At 37.5% G+C, this 17,960-nt stretch overlaps 2 protein-coding genes and 1 pseudogene across 3 annotated transcripts in view; 2 read left to right on the forward strand and 1 right to left on the reverse strand.

Annotated features, from left to right (window-relative positions):
- TUT4 (terminal uridylyl transferase 4) overlaps positions 1-2,981 on the forward strand; it is a 132,931-nt gene extending 129,950 nt beyond the window's left edge. The window contains exon 31 of the mRNA XM_031465137.2: positions 2,578-2,981. Coding sequence (XP_031320997.2) covers positions 2,578-2,618 — 41 coding nt within the window. The 3' untranslated portion in view covers positions 2,619-2,981. The remainder of the gene's footprint in view (positions 1-2,577) is intronic.
- Positions 1,173-17,902, reverse strand: PRPF38A (pre-mRNA processing factor 38A). 2 transcript variants are annotated; one of them, XM_010984755.3, is made up of 10 exons: positions 17,613-17,902; positions 16,119-16,278; positions 14,426-14,547; positions 12,741-12,826; positions 7,828-7,938; positions 5,360-5,472; positions 2,879-2,905; positions 2,672-2,769; positions 2,151-2,199; positions 1,173-1,577 (listed from the first exon to the last, which is right to left on the reverse strand). In XM_010984755.3, exons 1-10 carry the CDS (start codon positions 17,740-17,742, stop codon positions 1,535-1,537), a joined length of 939 nt encoding a protein of 312 aa, XP_010983057.1. In that variant the 5' UTR covers positions 17,743-17,902; the 3' UTR covers positions 1,173-1,534. The 2 variants fall into 2 exon arrangements, with proteins under 2 accessions (XP_010983057.1, XP_064349657.1); XM_064493587.1 differs by having other exon boundaries at positions 1,388-1,577; positions 2,151-2,214.
- On the forward strand, positions 3,527-4,574 carry LOC105092967 (U2 small nuclear ribonucleoprotein B''-like; annotated as a pseudogene).
- Positions 17,903-17,960: the final 58 nt, after the last annotated feature.

The following is a 17,960-nucleotide window of genomic DNA, read 5'->3' on the forward strand; positions in this document are numbered from 1 at the left end:
ACTACCTGCTCCTCTAAAACCTGGTCTTTCCTTGTTGTATTTTCTGGCTTTGTGAATGGCAGTGTTGTCCAGCAACTCAGGTTAAAACGCTAAGTGGCATTAGATACTTTTCTCTCTATCAAACCTTTTCAATCTAGTTGCCCTACTGCTACTGCCTAGACTTGGATAATGTCAATGCTTGTAGGATAAAGGATGAACATCTCAACTGGAATTCAGGATTGGGGGGAACACTATATAAGGATACTGTATAAAAGGTATTAAGTTTTACTGTTCTGTTGAACATTCAGTGCAAGTGGATTAAATGATCCAGAAGAAGCCTTACATTTTTTAATGCATTCTTTTCTTACAAAGCTGCTGCTAACCAGTTTTCATGTTTATTACCCCTTGCTGCTACTGGAGATAAAAGTTGGAGCTAATATTTTAAAAGAACCTTTTAAAATAAAGTCATGGCTAAAAATAGGCACTGTGCTTGTTTAAAAACCTTATGTATTAGGATGTTTTGGGTCATTTACTGTTATTTTTTTGCCAGCTTAAACACCAGGTATTTTAAAAGACTTAATTGTTAAATACAGATCATGTTGAAAGTAAACAAAGGAATGATTTATTATTATTTGTTATAACCAAATCAGCCCTGATGTATGATAAGTTCCTTTCCATTGTACTTTTCTAATATCTTCTGAGTTCAAACTGCTTTACAAAGGTTAGTTCATTTATCTTTATAATGTCCCCTTAAGGAAGGTGGTAGGTTGTATCACTATCTCCATGAAAAGATGAACAATAGAAGCAAAGGATGGTTCACAGATGAAATTATTAAGCTATATAAATTTCCATAGGATCATCTGTACTACATCACCTCACATACATATCTTGTGGTGTTGTCCAGCTTTTTTCGTGAATATACATGTTGTCTTCAAAGCTGGTGCATAAGCTCCTTCTGTTTATTAAGGCAAATGCTGTGTTTTCTCCCTGCTTTGAGCTTTTTACTAATCTTAGAATATAGAGCTGAGCATATGATAGGTAGGGAAAAAAAAGTTGGAGCTAATATATTTTACTGACTTGATTTTTTTTTTTTTTTTGACTTGATTTTTTTTAACGTAACAGCAGCCACACAAATCTCAGGATTCTCAGAACAGTTCGAAGCAGAGTAAACCAAAACTTAAACCACAGAAAAATAGAAAATGAGTGTGTCAAATTTAATAACAAAAGGGTCACCAGGGGGCCACACCCTCCCCTTGTCATTCATACCCTCTACTCAAATCCATTCTACCCTCATAAATTTAAGTACAAGCAAGGTTGGTTGTACAAAGAGATCAAAAGCAGCCCTTGGGAAGCATTATCCCTCAAACGTTTACGATTCAAAAAGAGATACAAAACTCAGCACCTCTTTTCATTTAAAAAAAAAAACAAGTGAAGAAACTTGGTGGAAAAAAAATCTAAAATATTCTCATAGCTGCCTGGGGAGTAGGTCTTCATTCTTTCACATAGACAAATGCCTTCATCTCCACAGAGGGCCATCTGGACCAAACTGAGTCCATTACTCATTCCCTCTCCGGCTCTTCTTGTGGCTTTTCTTAGATCTGAAACGGCAACATATACAAATAACTAAAACAACTGTTTGAGGAGCTGGGCAAGGACTTTTGAGGAAGACTGGGGTATGCTAACACTGATGTGAATGGAGATGATATTCAGGAAATGTGCCAAAAGTTTTTATGTCTAAGAGCAACACTGAGTTAGGCATTACTATCCAAAATTTACCATTGAGGAAATGATGTCTGACAGGTTAAGAATGCACCTAACAGTGTACAGCATATAGAAGTTTTTAATGAAAGCTTATCAAATGAAAGTGACTTGTCCAATATTACTCAACTGTTAACTGTTAAAATCTAGGACTGAACTCCAGATCTCCTGAGATTAAAGCTCATGCCCTTATCTAAAATTGCAATCCTACAAGGAAAAACAAAATAACACAAAATATACATATATAATTTTAGTAATTCTCAGGGTAATAGCCCAAATTTGTTCTGTAGTAAAGAATTCCTAAATACTTTCATCAATACAAGAAAATTTCAGGTCCAATTTAGTTGTGATTGGGACTTCAATTTCTGAATAAAGAGTGAAATTTTTAAGTCAAAATAGAGGTAAATCCGTACCTTTCAGGAGACTTTGAGTGGCTCCGATGTCTGTGACTACGGTGATGACCTGGGGAAGAAAAGGCTGTTGGATGAGTGAGAGTCTACCCTCCTATTCCTTCAGTGTCATTTGTACCTCCCCCAATCCCTTTCATTGGCCTAATACTTTTTTTGGCCCATGCTAGGGACATCTCTTGTGGATCCTCTCTTAACTGATGTGTGTGTGTGAGAGAGTGAGAGATGGGGAGAGGAGAACTGAGCCCACTTCATATGCATTCAGGGCTTTATGGCTACTTTCACATTGGGTATTTACCACTACTTTGTTAGGTCTTATTCCTATAATTTCAAATGAAAAAACAAGTGCATCATCCTATCAGGAAACTTGTAAGTGACAGTTAAGATGTGAACTCTAATTTTCAAATTCTATACCTACTTCCTTTTCTTCTAGGCAACGATAAAGTAAAGTACTCCCGTACTGCAGGAGGCTAACTGCTCCTATTACAGTTCTTTATTGAGACAACCAAAAGGCCCATATGCTATACCTGGAGACTTGGAGCGAGATCTGTGCCGTCTCTCTCGGGACCTGCTGCGATGACGCCTTGGACTCTTGCTCCGATGCCTTTCTCGGCGAGGAGAGGGGCTGTGGAAATGACTGGTTAGACACCCATATCTATCTGACAATATAAGCACAACAATAGCACCCACCTTCCCAAATCCCTGTCCTTCATCACAAGTCACTAAAGGCCTACCTTCTTCTTTTGGGAGACCGACTCCGCCTATATGGGAAGAAAAAAGAGGAAGAACAACCTTAGTAGGTACACTGGATGCTATAAATTGCAAAAATTGTCCCAATTCTTCATCCATCTCTGTTATTCATGTCCTTTATCATTTTTTTCATACCCTCTGACTCTTAAGTCTGAGATTGGCCATATGGCTTGCTTTGGCCAATGGGATATTTGTGCATGTGATGCAAGCAGATACTGGAAAGATGCTTGCGTGGTTAGGCTTGTTTGCTCTTGTATTCTGCCACTACTTTCTTGAGAACATGCCTGACCTTGCCTAGAGTCTGACATACATAGAGATGAGTTGCTCAAGTCATCCTAGGTAGGGCCATCGTATACCAGCCAACAGACAGCTGACCGCAAAACAGGTGAGTGACAATAACTTATACTAAAAAAAAACTGCCAATCTAATCCTAGCTTAAATCACTGACCACATAATCTGATTTAAGTCAGACTGAATATTTGGAGTGCTTCCGCAAAACAACCACTTATTTTTTAAGCTGTCATGTGAAATATTTTTTAAAAACAGAAACAATTATGGCAATTAAAAAAGTAAAGACAGTTCCCAGCTTCTGGCTGTTAGGAGATGCCATGGACACTTCAGGCTGTTTGAACAGTATAACCTAAAACATGGATATCAGACCAAATCATACAATTTATATCAACAATATGAATGACAAAATTAAAAAAGAAGAATTGAAGAGATCCCTGTATGCTCTGTTTCTCAGTTTGGCCATGTATTAGATATTGTAGCTTTAAAGACTGAAGATGAGGGGGCAAGCCTTTGTTATATTTAAGGAACTGGGCTCTTCCACAAATGCCTTGAGACAGTTACAGGGGTTTCCATTTTATGGCAAACCAATGCGAATTCAGTATGCAAAAACAGATTCCGATACAATATCTAAAAAGCGTGGCACTTTTGCTAACAAAGAAAAGAAAAAAGAAAAGAAAAAAGCGAAAACTGTGGAACAGACTGCAGCAACCACCAACAAAAAGCCTGGTCAGGGAACACCAAATTCAGCTAATACCCAAGGAAATGCAACACCAAATCCTCAGGTTCCTGATTACCCTCCAAAATATATTGTATTCCTTAATAACTTACTAGAAGAGACTAATGAGATGATGTTATCCATGCTGTTTAATCAGTTCCCTGGTTTCAAGGAAGTACGTTTAGTACCTGGGAGGCATAACATTGCTTTTGTTGAATTTGAAAATGATGGCCAGGCTGGAGCTGCCAGGCATGCTTTACAAGGGTTTAAGATCACACCATCCCATGCCATGAAGATCACTTATGCCAGGAAATAACAGTTGGGATAGTTGTCTTTAAAGGACTGGGTGTTATTTATAGTTTTCATTTTGATAACAGTTGCTCAGGCCAGTTTAATAGTTGTGTGTGGAGCAGGGGGGAGTATATGTGAAATTTTTGTAAAGGATTTTAAAAAATTACCTAGTCTTTGTTTAGCCTTAGTGAACAATAAACTATGAAGGCCTTAATTTTGTACAATAAACTTTTATTTGTATTTTTTTAAAGAAAAGTAAAGAATTAGCCATATTAAGGATTCGTCTTGACTGCAAGTTGCCTGTAAAGAATCATGTGTACAGATTTAGAAGTGCTCATTACCTGCAACTTTTTAAAAGATTCAGTTATAGCTGCTTTTGAAGTGGTTTTCATTTTTATTTAAATTACTAATGGATCAAAGAACAACTGCTTATTTTTTCTCTTTGGTTTTAAATATTAATGATAACCCTGTTGGAATTTTTTTCTGAAGAAAGTATTTTTATAATTCAGTAATTTAATGTGTTCTTTCCTTTCCATTACCCACTCCTGGCAGTGCTAGGGTATGTTTACCTTTAAAATAAATCCAACTCAAGATTTTTAATGTGTGTATAAATAAGTATTTTGGTGTGCTACAAAAAGCCTTCTCAAATTACCAGTAATTTTTTTTTTAAAGAATGAGCCAGTATTTGTTTAGTGCTCTCTAGGGAACATGCAGATGGAAGCTCAACTCTTAAGAAAGGGCTGGGAAGATGGGTTTATTTTTCCCACCTGTGAATATGTAAAACAAAAAACCATTATCTCTGAGGGACTTTTCATATCAGTGGCAGACAAATTTCCATGCTCAACTAAGAGCTGGAGCCATGTAAGCATCTTGGGAAAGTTAGGCCAGCTACTGGTGTGATGTACAGTTATATTTGTCTACAAATGGGGTGTTTATGGCAATTTAATACTAATCTCTTTATAAAGTTGAATGAATATTCATCTTACCCCCCCCCCCCCCAAAAAATATCACTGACCACAGACCGGTGAACTAATGTCAGCCACTAATGTTTTGTGGGTGGCTGTTGTGCAATAACTAATAGACTGGGCAAGCAAACTTCCCTTCCATGAAGTCCAAACACTAAAGTGCCTGAAGTCTCCCTAGAAGAGGCCAATAACTAAGACCTTACCTTCTGGGAGACCGACTCCTACTTCTCCGGTAGCGCAGTGTGGGAGAACGACGGGGCTTGTCCAAGTCTCGGTAGCTTCTCCGGCGATGATCGGGTGATGGCACTCTCTCCAACTGGAGAAGAGATGGACTGGGTCAGTGATGAGCATGGAATTATAGACAACCATCTAGGAACATGGTTTACACTCCCCTCCCCAACCTGTGATTTTAAAACACAGTAATTTGAATACATCCTGAGATAACCCTAAAGACAAAAAAACTACCAAATAAAAAAAACTGTCACTAATAATCCGATTACTGTTCTAGTGCTGGCACCATTATTCTGGGACTGTGTGAGAGTAGTGAGAGATAAGTAAGTATGCTTATCTCCTAATAAACTGGATTTCCTATGTGAAAGAAAAAGAGATACGGACATAAGATCATTAAGATTAAGTACAAACTCATGGAGTACTTTCAGCTTGAAAAAACATTTCCCCTAGCCCTGTCAACTGTAAAGGCCTAGAAACACCAAGTCTGTAGCAAAGAGCCCAGATTGTGGTCTCTAAAAACCACATCCCGATAAACGAAACCAAGGGCTTTTTGGAAAAACGGCTAACTCCAGGTCTGGGGCAGAAGGTATCAAGACATGACTAGAACGTATCATATCTGAAAGCAAGGAGGCTGAAATGACTATGACTGTATCAAAAAGTCTAACGAGTCAAGTTGAGAGACTCCCCATTAGCCAAAGATGAGACAATTTGAGCATCAAAAAGGACAATAAGGATCTGAAACACGCCAAATATGCTTAAATCCGTGAGTTCACAATGTTACCAAGGGCAAAAGAGCTTTCATCCTTGGGAGGATACTGTACAATCAACTCATTTTAAAAACTGGTAAGAGAAATAATCAAATAATTTACCCAGGAAAAACTAAATATTGATTTGGGAGGTTTCTCTTTATAGCAGTGGTACAGGTAACAAATGATGAAGAAATAATTAGAATATCACCATTTTAAACTCTAATAGGTCTAGGTAAAAGATCATCAGTGGCTGCGAATATTACAAAAAAGAGACAACCATACTTTGCTCATCCTGGGGGAAGTACACGCCACTACCTATGAAGTAGTGTTGCTCCACTCTGAAGGGGATAAAAACCCCAAATCCAGTAGGCCTCTAGACCTAAGAACTACTTTACAGGAACTACAAGGGACAAATGAATATGTTAAGTGACACCACAGGGAATACAGATTGTAAAAATCTGTATAGAATGATATGACCTGATATACTTAAAAACTGAAGGGGAAAAATGAAGAACAGATGAAACTGATAGACTACAAGATACTTTAAACATAAAAACCAATTACAATTTATGGGCCTTGTCTGGATATTAGTTAAGACTATTAAAAATGTAGGACAGCTGGTAAAATGTGAACACTGAATATGATGATATTAAGGAATCACTTGATTTGGGAGGGGTGATGGTATCATGGTTATGCTTTAAAAAGCCTGTCTTTTCTGAAATATGGATGATATATGACAGCTTCAAGATAACTGGGGGGCCCAACTGGGTAGAGATGTAGACAGAGGAAACAAAACAGCTAAGTTGATCACTACTGAAGCAGGGTGATGGGTAGAGGGAGACTCGTTCTCTCCACTTAGGTATGTGATTAAATTTTCCATTTAAAAGAAAAAAAGAATGTCTACTTTTGGCTCACTCACCACAGAAAAGCACCCCTGCCTCGCCTGGCTTTCAATTCAAGGATGGTTTGTGCTTCCTTAATCAATCACCAGCTATACTTCCATCTGCACTGTCTCAGTATCTATAAGCCAGCATTTCTTATATTTCCCTCAGCCTTTTTCTACACATATGCTTCTTATAATTTTAATCACAAATGTTTTAGATCCTGCTTTTTAACTTACCCATATACATTTCCACATTGTATACTTTTCATAACATTTTCAGTGGCTGCCTAATAGTCTGTTGAATATACCTGACTGCTCCCTGACAGCCTGCTTGTTTTCAACTTTCCAGCATTATAACTAATAGTGAAAGAACATGACCATGCAATAGGCATTTTTGCCCCCTAAATTAGACTGACTCCTTAGGATATGCTCAATTATGAACAGTATTATTTTTGTCCCAAGTACTTATTTTAATACCTACCACTTATTAGGCAATTATAATGTTCCATACTATGCTAAGGGCTTTATGTATATCATTTCTTTTAATACTCATAATAGTCCTATGAGGAATGTATCATAATCCTTGCTTTACAGAAGAGAAAATGGGTATTATGTAATTTGCACAAGATTACACCACTAGTAAATAGCAGAGCTGAGATATGAATCAAAGTCTATTTAAAGTCCATACTCTTAAAGACTAACTCTTATATTTTCTGGCTAAAAAAAGTTAAAGTTGAAAACAAAAAGAGACCATTTCTATTCCCTATAACTATCCCTCCTTCACCCCTTAAGCTCCCAGGTGTCTGACCTTCTCATCCTCTTCTTCCTCCTCTTCACTGGATTCCACATCATCCATGTCCTCTTCTAGAGCACTGACCCGAGGTTCCAATTGCTCAGCTTCCTCCAGCACATAGCGTTTCTACAGAGAACATGAGAGTTAGGGGACCATGCTACCTCCACTTTGTCTGAAGCCCCAACACTGAGCTTCTGGATTGACAGAAAAGCTATGGAGCAACAGCTGAGGCAATTTCATTTCAAAGACATCCAAAACAGTTCAAGATTTTCCTAAGGAGTTTTGCACACCTAGAATAAGTTCTCCTGTAAACAGATAAATACAAAGCTGATGAGAACATCTTCATTTTCTATTGCCTCTATTCTCTGTGACCTTACACTGTAAGGTCACTGGAATATCAATCAGTGTAGGTGTAGCCTCAAATAAAAATGGGCTTCACAAACAAGGGCCAGCAAGCTCAAGACTGTGTTGGCTGGTATTTCTGCCAGGAGAGGCTCAGACCAGAGTCTACTCCAAGAGATCCACTGAAGTTCAGCCCAGTTTGGGAGTGGTCTACAGTCATGCATTCTGAACAAGGCTCAGGATATAAACAAAACAATCTGTCTCCTGATTCCACTTTCTTCTGAGATGTAGCTTAGCAGTCCTTACTGATCAATAAGGGCGTGAAAGGCAAAAGTGAGTTCAAAACTGACAAATGGACTGGCTGGGTTGTAAGACCCCTTACCATTTTTTTGTGGACATAAAGACATAAAATATAAAGACATAAAGATTGTTGGATAGCCCTAGAATAAATAGTAACATGTATATGCTATTTTGCTCTCACTCATCCCTAACAAAATTCTATAAAGATTAAGAGAAATGACACAAAGATGCCACTCAGTGAAGTCAGTCCCTTGAAAAAGGGCTCCTTGGAAAGGATCACCACAGACTGGGACCTAGGACTGCATCAGATAGGGCATCTGAATCCCTAATGTGACTAAAGTCAATGTATTAATTCATAGTATTTGTGTCTGATAAAATCAGAATTCATTCCAGAGCAGCTCCTTGCCAATGCCAGGGCACATCAGGTGCTAAACTGATGATCTTTGGGTTGCTTATTAAGAATAGAAATCAAAGCAAAAGGTAGTCTTAAGGGTCACTTCATCCAGGACATAGAGAAGCCCACACCTGAACACACCTTTTGGTGATATGATAACATAAATCAGTCATGTTTCATTTTCTCTCTCCTCGTGAGGCTTGTTTTGTGGTCATTCATTCTATACTCCAGGCACTCCAGGCAGACTACCTTATTTGCATTAATAATGATTGTTAAGAGATGACTAGGTTTTGGAGCCCTTAACTACAACCTGATTGTACTTCAAAGTATTCCATTTCTTGTAGTATTTCTAAAAATAACAGCAGCTAAAGATAAAAAGTTTGAGAACTGGCCCCTGAACGTTGGTTTTCAGATTTGAAATCTCATTTTCTTCACTATACAGTCTACAGTAGCCAATATGGAAAAGGGGAGATAATTTTCAGGATTATTTCATAAGATTTTCTGTAACTGAATCAGTATGAAAGAAGAGTTGGTTTGACAACATACAGAATGGGAGAAAACTTTTGCAAAAGATGAAACTGACAAAGGCTTGATCTCCACAATATATAAGCAGCTCATATGACTTAATAAGAAAAAAACAAGCAACCCAATCCAAAAATGGGCAGAAGACCTAAACAAGCAATTCTCCAAGGAAGACATACAAATGATCAATAGGCATATGAAAAAATGCTCAATATCACTAGTTATCAGAGAAATGCAAGTCAAAACTACAATGAGGTATCACCTAACACCAGTCAGAATGGCCATCATTCAAAAGTCCACAAATGACAAATGCTGGAGAGGTTGTAGAGAAAAGGGAACCCTCCTACACTGCTGGTGGGAATGCAATTTGGTGCAGCCATTGTGGAAAACAGTATGGAGATTCCTCAAAAGACTAGGAATAGACATACCATATGAACCAGAAATCCCGCTCCTGGGCATATATCCAGAAGGAACCCTACTTCAAAAAGATACCTGCACCCCAATGTTCATAGCAGCACTATTTACAATAGCCAAGACATGGAAACAGCCTAAATGTCCATTGACAGATGACTGGATAAAGCAGGTGTGGTATATTTATACAATGGAATACTATTCAGCCATAAAAATGATAACATAATGCTATTTGCAGCAACATGGATGTTCCTGGAGAATGTCATTCTAAATGAAGTAAGCCAGAAAGAGAAAGAAAAATACCATATGAGATCGCTCATATGTGGAATTTGAAAAAAAAAAAGAACGAAAGGAAAAGACAAATGAACATAAACACAAAACAGAAACAGACTCATAGACATAAAATACAAACTTGTGGTTGCCAGGGGGCAGGGGGGTAGTAAGGGACAGACTGGGAGTTCAAAATTTGTAGATACTGACAGGCATATGTAGAATAGATAAACAAGATTACACTGTATAGCACAGGGAAATATATACAAGATCTTGTGGTAGCTCACAGTGAAAAAGAATGCAACAATGTATATATGTATGTTCATGTATAACTGAAAAATTGTGCTCTACACTGGAAATTGACACAACACTGTAAACGGACTGTAACTCAATAAAAATAAATTAAATAAATAAATAAATAGATTTTTAAAAAAAAAGAAAGAGTTGGTTCACTGCATTTAAGTGTGAGCACTTATCTACCAACTACCTTTATCCAGCAGATGTGCTGCCTCAAGCAAATTTATCTCACCCATTTATCATATATCTGCAATCCATTCTATTGTTTACTTTGAAGTTTTTCAAATCCCTCTGATCTGTTTTTTACTGCAGTGAAATTCACATATTATTCCAATTATTCATTGCTAGTATATAGAAATATAACTGATTTTTGTAGATTGACCTTGTACCCCAGAATTCTGCATAAACAGATGAATGAGTAAACAAATTGTGGTATATCCATACAGTGGAATACTATTCAGCAATAAATGAAATTTAAAAATTATTGATAAATGCAACAACATGGATAAATTTCAAAATGATTATGCAAAGTAAGAAAAGACAGACCAAAAAAGGCATGTACTGCATTAATTCCAAAATGCAAACTAATCTATTGTGACAGATTGAGTATCAGTGGTTGCTTAGGGGTAAGAGAGAGAAGTGGGAGGGAGAGATTATAGCAAAGGAAAGGAGGAAACTTTTGGGGGTGATAGATATAGTCATTATACTTGATTGTGTTGATAGTTGCAACCCAGAAACTTAGGTCTCCTAATTCTCTGTTCAGCCAGCTCTCCATGATATATCATTCCCCTTCTCTTTAGGGTACCTACTATATCTGTTTTCTCTTTGTATTTTACAACAGTAGTTTTACAATCACACTCTGTAAAATTCATTCTTTTTTTTTTTTAATTTTTTTTGGTGGGGGGAGGTAATTAGGTTTATTTATTTTATTTATTTTCAGAAGAGGTACAGAGGGGGATTGAAGCCAGGACCTCAACTGCTTGAGCTATACCCTTCCCCCCTGTAAAACTCATTCTTGAAAAGTACTTCATGGACAATCATTTTTCAATATGAATGGCAGGTAGGATGATAAAGGTGATATTTAAGGTAGGTCAGTCTCCCACTCCTGACTTTCCTTTTATCTGTTTTACATCTTGGGTTTTTATATGAAGATCAATTTGAAAAAAAGCTGCTCAAAAAGCTTAAAAACCCACTCTAGCTACAATCTCCTTAATATAACATTTTAAACAACAAAGTTGTCTTGTGTTAATAACTCACTTTTAAAGCTCTCCCCACAAACACTTTATCTGTTTTTCTCTCACTCCCAATGTCCTATGTTTTTCATAGACACAAAGACTCCTTATTTAGAGGACCCTAAGAAAAAACAAACAACCCAATTAAAAAATAGGCAGAAGACCTGAATAGATGTTTCTCCAAAGAGGACATGCAGATATCTGGCCAACAGGCACATGAAAAGGTGCTCAACACTGCTAACCATCAGGGAAATGCAAATCAAAACCACCATGAGATATCACCTCACATCTGTCAGAATGGCCATCATCAAAAAGAACACAAATTACAGATGTTGGCGAGGATGTGAAGAAAGGGGAACCCTTGTACCCTGCTGGTGGGAATGTAACCTAGTGCAGCCACTCTGGAAAATAGTACAGAGGTTTCTCAAAAACTAAAAATAGAACTACCATGTGACACAGCAATTCCACTCCTGAGTATATATCTGAAAAAACCCAAAACACCAATATGAAAAGATACGTGCACCCCAATGTTCATAGTGGCATTATTTACAATTGCCAAGACATGGAAGCAACCTGTGTCCATCAACAGGTGAATGGATACAATGGAATGCTACTCAGTCATAAAAAGAAAAAAAAAATTTTTTTTTAATTTGCCATTTACAACAACATGGATCGACTTGGAGGGCATTATGCTAAGTCAAGTAAGTTAGACAGAGAAAGACAAATACTATATGATATCATATAAGGAATCTAAAAAATAAGAGAAAGGAGAGAATATAACAAAAAAAGGAAGCAGACTCACAGATATAGAGAACAAACCAGTGGTTACCACTAGGACGGGGGAAGGGGGGAGGGGCAATATAGGCGTAGAGAATTAAGAGGTATAAATTAACCATGTATAAAATAAGCTACAAAGATACATTGTACAACCAGCGAATACAGCCAAATTTTGTAAAAACTATAAATGGAGTATAAATTTTAAAAATTGTGAATCACCATATTGTATACTTGTAACATATCATACATCAGCTCATTCTTAAAAGGTGCTTTTTCAATAAAAAGAGAATCCTGAGATCCATGGTGTTTTATTGTGTAAAGAGATCTCTGCACACATTTTACTGTGTACTGTGTATTGTATACGTATGACCTTTATCTCTTACCTGTAGCCGGGGCAGAATGATATCACAGACTCTCTCACTATGAAGTAGTTCATCAATAAATTCATCTACATGCATCAGTTCAAACTCTGAAAGAAAAACCATAAGCTCAAGCAACTTGGAAATAAATGCAAAGAGCCAAAAAGTAAAAGAACTGTAAGACTTTATATACGAGATATCTAAGAGAGCACCTGATATACAAAGCATGAATTCTCTGCAGCTTCCCTTTGCTTGCACATTCACTAATAAAAGCTACTATGGTATGGCAATTACACCGAAGGGACTACTGTCAAACCCGGGCTCAAACTACAACCTTTCATAGCCCTGTCATCACCACCGTCTTCTTTCATTCACCTCCCCTTTATTGAGGCCATTTATGTGCCATGCGTCTTTTAGGTGCTGAGGATAAAGGGATGAATGAAGTGGTCCAAGAAGCAGGAGAGACAAACACAAAAGCAAACACAAATAGTCCTGAGTTGTAAAGGGGTCACATCTTGAATAAAACAAAACTCAAGTGCAATTTTTCATGTGAACCCACGAAGTTTCTGAATATAGAATATGTAACTTTTTCTTTTCCCCCACATAGGTCAGCAAACTTTTTTTAATTGAAGTATAACTGACTTACAATATTATATTAGTTCCAGGTGTACAACATAGTGATTTGGTATTTTAAAAAATCATGTACCTTTTATGGTAAGTGAAGCAATAGCTTTTCAGAATTTCTATGGCAAACATTCCCTTAGTTCAGTGGTTCTCAATAACCACCCATCCTGCAATTATGCTATTGGCCTTCAGTGGGTAGAAGCCAGGGATGCTGCTAAACATCCTACAATGCACTGGACAGTTCCCCACAACTAAGAACTATCTGGCCCCAATTGTCACTAGGTTGAAAAACCGTATCTTAGTTCAATATAATATAGTCATAAATAAATAATTTCCTGATGTCCATAACCATCTTATTCACCAAATTATTTCTAGTACACAGCACATTACCTGGCATGACACTGGCACTTAATATGTATTTATTCAATGAATGAATAAGTTAATAAAAGTTTAAAGAATAAAATCAAATTCTTAACCCTCTACTGCTTAATGTTATATGTAGAGGGGAAAGGCAAACGTTACTAATCTTTTACTATGATACTAAGTAAGAAAAGCTTTTGATTGCATTCCTTGAATCCCATATTACCACAAAATGTGTCTCTTTGTAAAATATGGAGCTGCCCCTCCTGGATATACTTATTATTTTTCAGAGGGATTCCTATATAGTATGAGCACACTCAGTCTGTTTACTTTAGGGTGAATTACAGTCCTAGAGAAGCCAGTAGAAAGAACTGTGAAGGTGTTTAACATATGGAAAACTAACTTTGGGAGGTTTGGGGAATGATTTTATGGAGAAGGTCATTTGGGAGCTAGATCTTATGGGAGGGAGCAAATGATGCAAGGCAGGGGTCAACATAAGATGCATCTGGAAAGATAGGCAGATGGGCAGACTGGGTGAGGTTGACAGGAAGCTAGCAGTCTAATGGAGTAATCCCCAGAAAGGAGATGGAGGACCTGAATGAAGACAGTAACAATATGGATTAAGAGGAGCACTTACAATGTATGTGACAGTGTGAGGCTTGCGATACTGGGGAAATAAAAACTGGCTCAGGGATGAAGGTCCAGACACTTGACACCATACTCACCCCCATTTCGGTTCTGGCTCTTGATTTTTCGATAGTCGTTGTACAGAGGCTCCAAGTACTTGTAGCAATCAATTGCAGTGCCTGTCAACCTCATGTAAAGCGCTCCCAACATGCGGACATACCTGACAGACAGGTGACAGTGAAACAACAGCCCATCTTAAAAAGTTCCTGAGTTTTACCACTGGCTTTTCTCATGGCAGTAGTGGATAAACAAAGTCTTTATTCTCCTTGGCAGATGAGAAAGCTACACTTTTAGAGGAAGCATGGGGCAGCAGAAAGACAGCTAAAATATGGAAATCTGAGTTCAAGTTCCCATTCTACCACTTACTGGCTGTGTTTACTTGGGACATGCTGCTCAGCTTTCAGAGTCTGTCCCATTATATCATCAGCAAAACTAAGAACTTACTTACCTCATGGAATTATTGTAAGAATCAAATGAGATACTGAATTTAACAACACAAAGTATAAGACTTATTTATTAAAAATATAACAATTAATTCACATAGACATGAATATTTAAATTGTTGCTAGGAAGCAGAATATTGGTTACAGAAAAAAGTCAAAGTCATCTGGGTTCAAATTCTGATTCCATTATTGAGTAACTCTGTAACACTGGGCAAGTTACTTGATTTCTCAATCCTTGTAAAATGGAAATGATAGTACTTAAATTGATGTCTTGGTGTATTAAGTAAGAAATGTATGTAAAGTGCTAAGCACAGCATACAGCACATAGTAAGTGCCTAAGAAAAGTTAGCTATTTTCTAGCCATTAATATTACAGGATTCCTTTCTTTTCCCTTTCTCCTATATCCCAACTACCCACCCAAATCTCCACTTGGATAACTAGTAGGCATTTGAAACTTAATAATTTCTTTATATGACAAACAGAATAGAGTGGCAAAGAATATGGACTGAAGCCAGCTTTACCACTTATCAGCTCTCTGACCTTGGGGAAATCAATCTCTCTGTGCCTAAGTTTCCTCTCCTATATAATGAGGATAATAACTTTGCAGGGTTGTTGTAAAGGTTATTATGTGTGTCTCTCATCCTTGTCTGTGAGCTCCTTGAGAATGGATAATAAAATAAGAGCAGCTGACATTTTGGGGGTGTTTACCATGCAATAGGCTCTGTGTTGTGAGATTTACAGCACTATCTTTCTTAATCCTCACATCTATCCTGAGTTGGCGCTATTGCTGTTTCAATTTTACAGGTAAAGAAAGTAAAACTTAGAAAATTAAGTAACTTCTCCAAGGTCACAGGTAATTAGTAACAGGGTCTGGACATAAGCCTACATTTAACACCAAAGTTTCTCTCTTCTTTACCACACTTAGGTAAAGTCTGTAAACTGTACCAAAGTTTCTCTTTCTTCACACACAGAAAACTATGTGTTTTCTTCATCCTTAAGCATTCAGTGCTACCAACGTATTAGACATTCACTTCTGCTTAATATATATTCAGTGAGTTTGTGAAATACTCTTTTGTGGGGGAAGTTACCAAGACTGATAATGTAAAGGAAAAGATAGATACAATCAGAACAGACAAAATACAAACTCAAGAGCTCAGGAGCAAAATCCTATAGTGGAACTATGCAGAAATAAGATACACTGTTTTCACTTCTCTTAACCAAAGCCAAATTCTAGAATTCGAAGCTTTTATACTAGCTAGTCAGCATTTCACATCAACATTTAACTCACTTGAAATCTTCATTTTTGATAAACTCTACAATGATATCCTTCTCAGGTTGAATCTGAAGCATCTTCAAGGTCAAACAGAGAAAGGGAGTTGGCTTTATGTTGCCACCATAGACACCACCCACAAACCTTAACTCCATGGCTTTATCGACAACAAGTTCAGCTAAAAAACAAAAACAAAAACAAAAACAAAAACAGAGTGGCATCTCAGACACATTAGAACTAAGCTTTTCCAAGTCGAAGTGGAAAGAAGTTAGTTCAAGGTTTGATGCTCCTGAATACTCATCATTTTAATATCAGGACAACTATATAATAATAATAATAATAATAATAACAACAACAATAACAACAGCAGCAGCTAACATACACTGAAAGGTTATTATATGCCAGGTACTCTGCTAAGCATTTTGTATTATCCCATTTAATCTTCACAACAAGCCATGAGGTAAGTTCTAGTGCTGCCCTTGTTTAGATCTAAGGAAAATGAGGATTAAGAAAGGTTAAGTGACTTGCTCAAGGTTCATAGCCAGAAAGGAGCAGAACCTAGACTTTAATCCAAGCAGTCTAACCATCATGTTAGGGGAAAAACTGCCAGACTAGGAGTTAAAAGAAACAAAACAGTAACAACAAACAACTCCTCAATAAGCTACATAACCTTGAGCAAACTTCATCTAGAAATGGGAAAGATAATCTTCCAATGTTTTTATCAAAAATCAAACACTAGCTATGTGAACTAGGGCAAATCACTTCACTTCTCTTTGACCCTGTCCGTTCAAATCTGAATAACAAAGGTTTTTATTTAAATAAAGGTTTCTGTTTAAATATTTAATTAAATATTATTGAAAATAATAAAGGGCTATAATGAGAATCAAATAAGACACTACAAATAAATGTTAATATTTACCTGACATACAGCAAATAACAAATGTTAGATACTATTAATAGGAAATCACTTTATAAATGAGACTTCTTCAAGTTCCTTTAGGATAAACTCTATATTAAGCCATTCAACATTACAGTTGGCAACTTAAGTGCCAAGTACCAAAGACAGAGGTAGAGGGATAAAGAAGAGGGACAGAATTACTATTGTCATGGAATTCACAGTCTGGCAAGGGAGAAAACATTTTTAAAAATTGGAAGTGTAATGAGTAGTTGAAAGATGCAGAATACAATGAAAATAGGTGACAAGGAATGTAACCTAGTGTTGAGGGAAAACAATGGTCTTGAGCTCACTTTTGGAATCTACCAAATTATCATTAAACATGGAATGACTCAAAAGAACCGAACTGTGACACCCTTCAGAATAAGATCCTATCAGATCCATCTGTGTCCCCAAAGCCCAACACAAGACTAGGCACAGAGTAGGCGCTCAGATTTTTCTGAATGACTGACAGATTCCCCTCCAGTCTCACCCCCTAGGGGCCGATCCCACCGGCGCTGTCAGAACTGGGTTACAAGACCGCAGGGGTTGGGGAGGACTGGCGCCCTCTTGCTCACCCGTAAGGCCAAAGCACTCCTCTTTCCAATACTTGGACTCGTAAATTCGAGTCCGAATGATCTTCTCCACCAGATACTGAGGGTTGGTGCCGTGGATGCTATGCGCATCCTTTACCGTACGGTTCGCCATTTTAGAACGCCTTCAGTTCTATTTCCGTCGGGTCCTTTAATACGTCACATCCAGGTTAAAAAAAAACAACAACCCTAGGGGAACAGGGAAAAATCAAAGGAAGTCTCGCTAAATAGCTTAGACGACCATCTTGAAACCTGAACGTTTTAGCTACAGGAACTTCCGCGAAAGGCGTCGCGGACCGAATCAACGATGGCCGCTGCAAGTTGGCGGACGTG

This window comes from Camelus dromedarius, chromosome 14 (assembly GCF_036321535.1).
Source record: "Camelus dromedarius isolate mCamDro1 chromosome 14, mCamDro1.pat, whole genome shotgun sequence".
NCBI lineage: Eukaryota > Metazoa > Chordata > Mammalia > Artiodactyla > Camelidae > Camelus > Camelus dromedarius.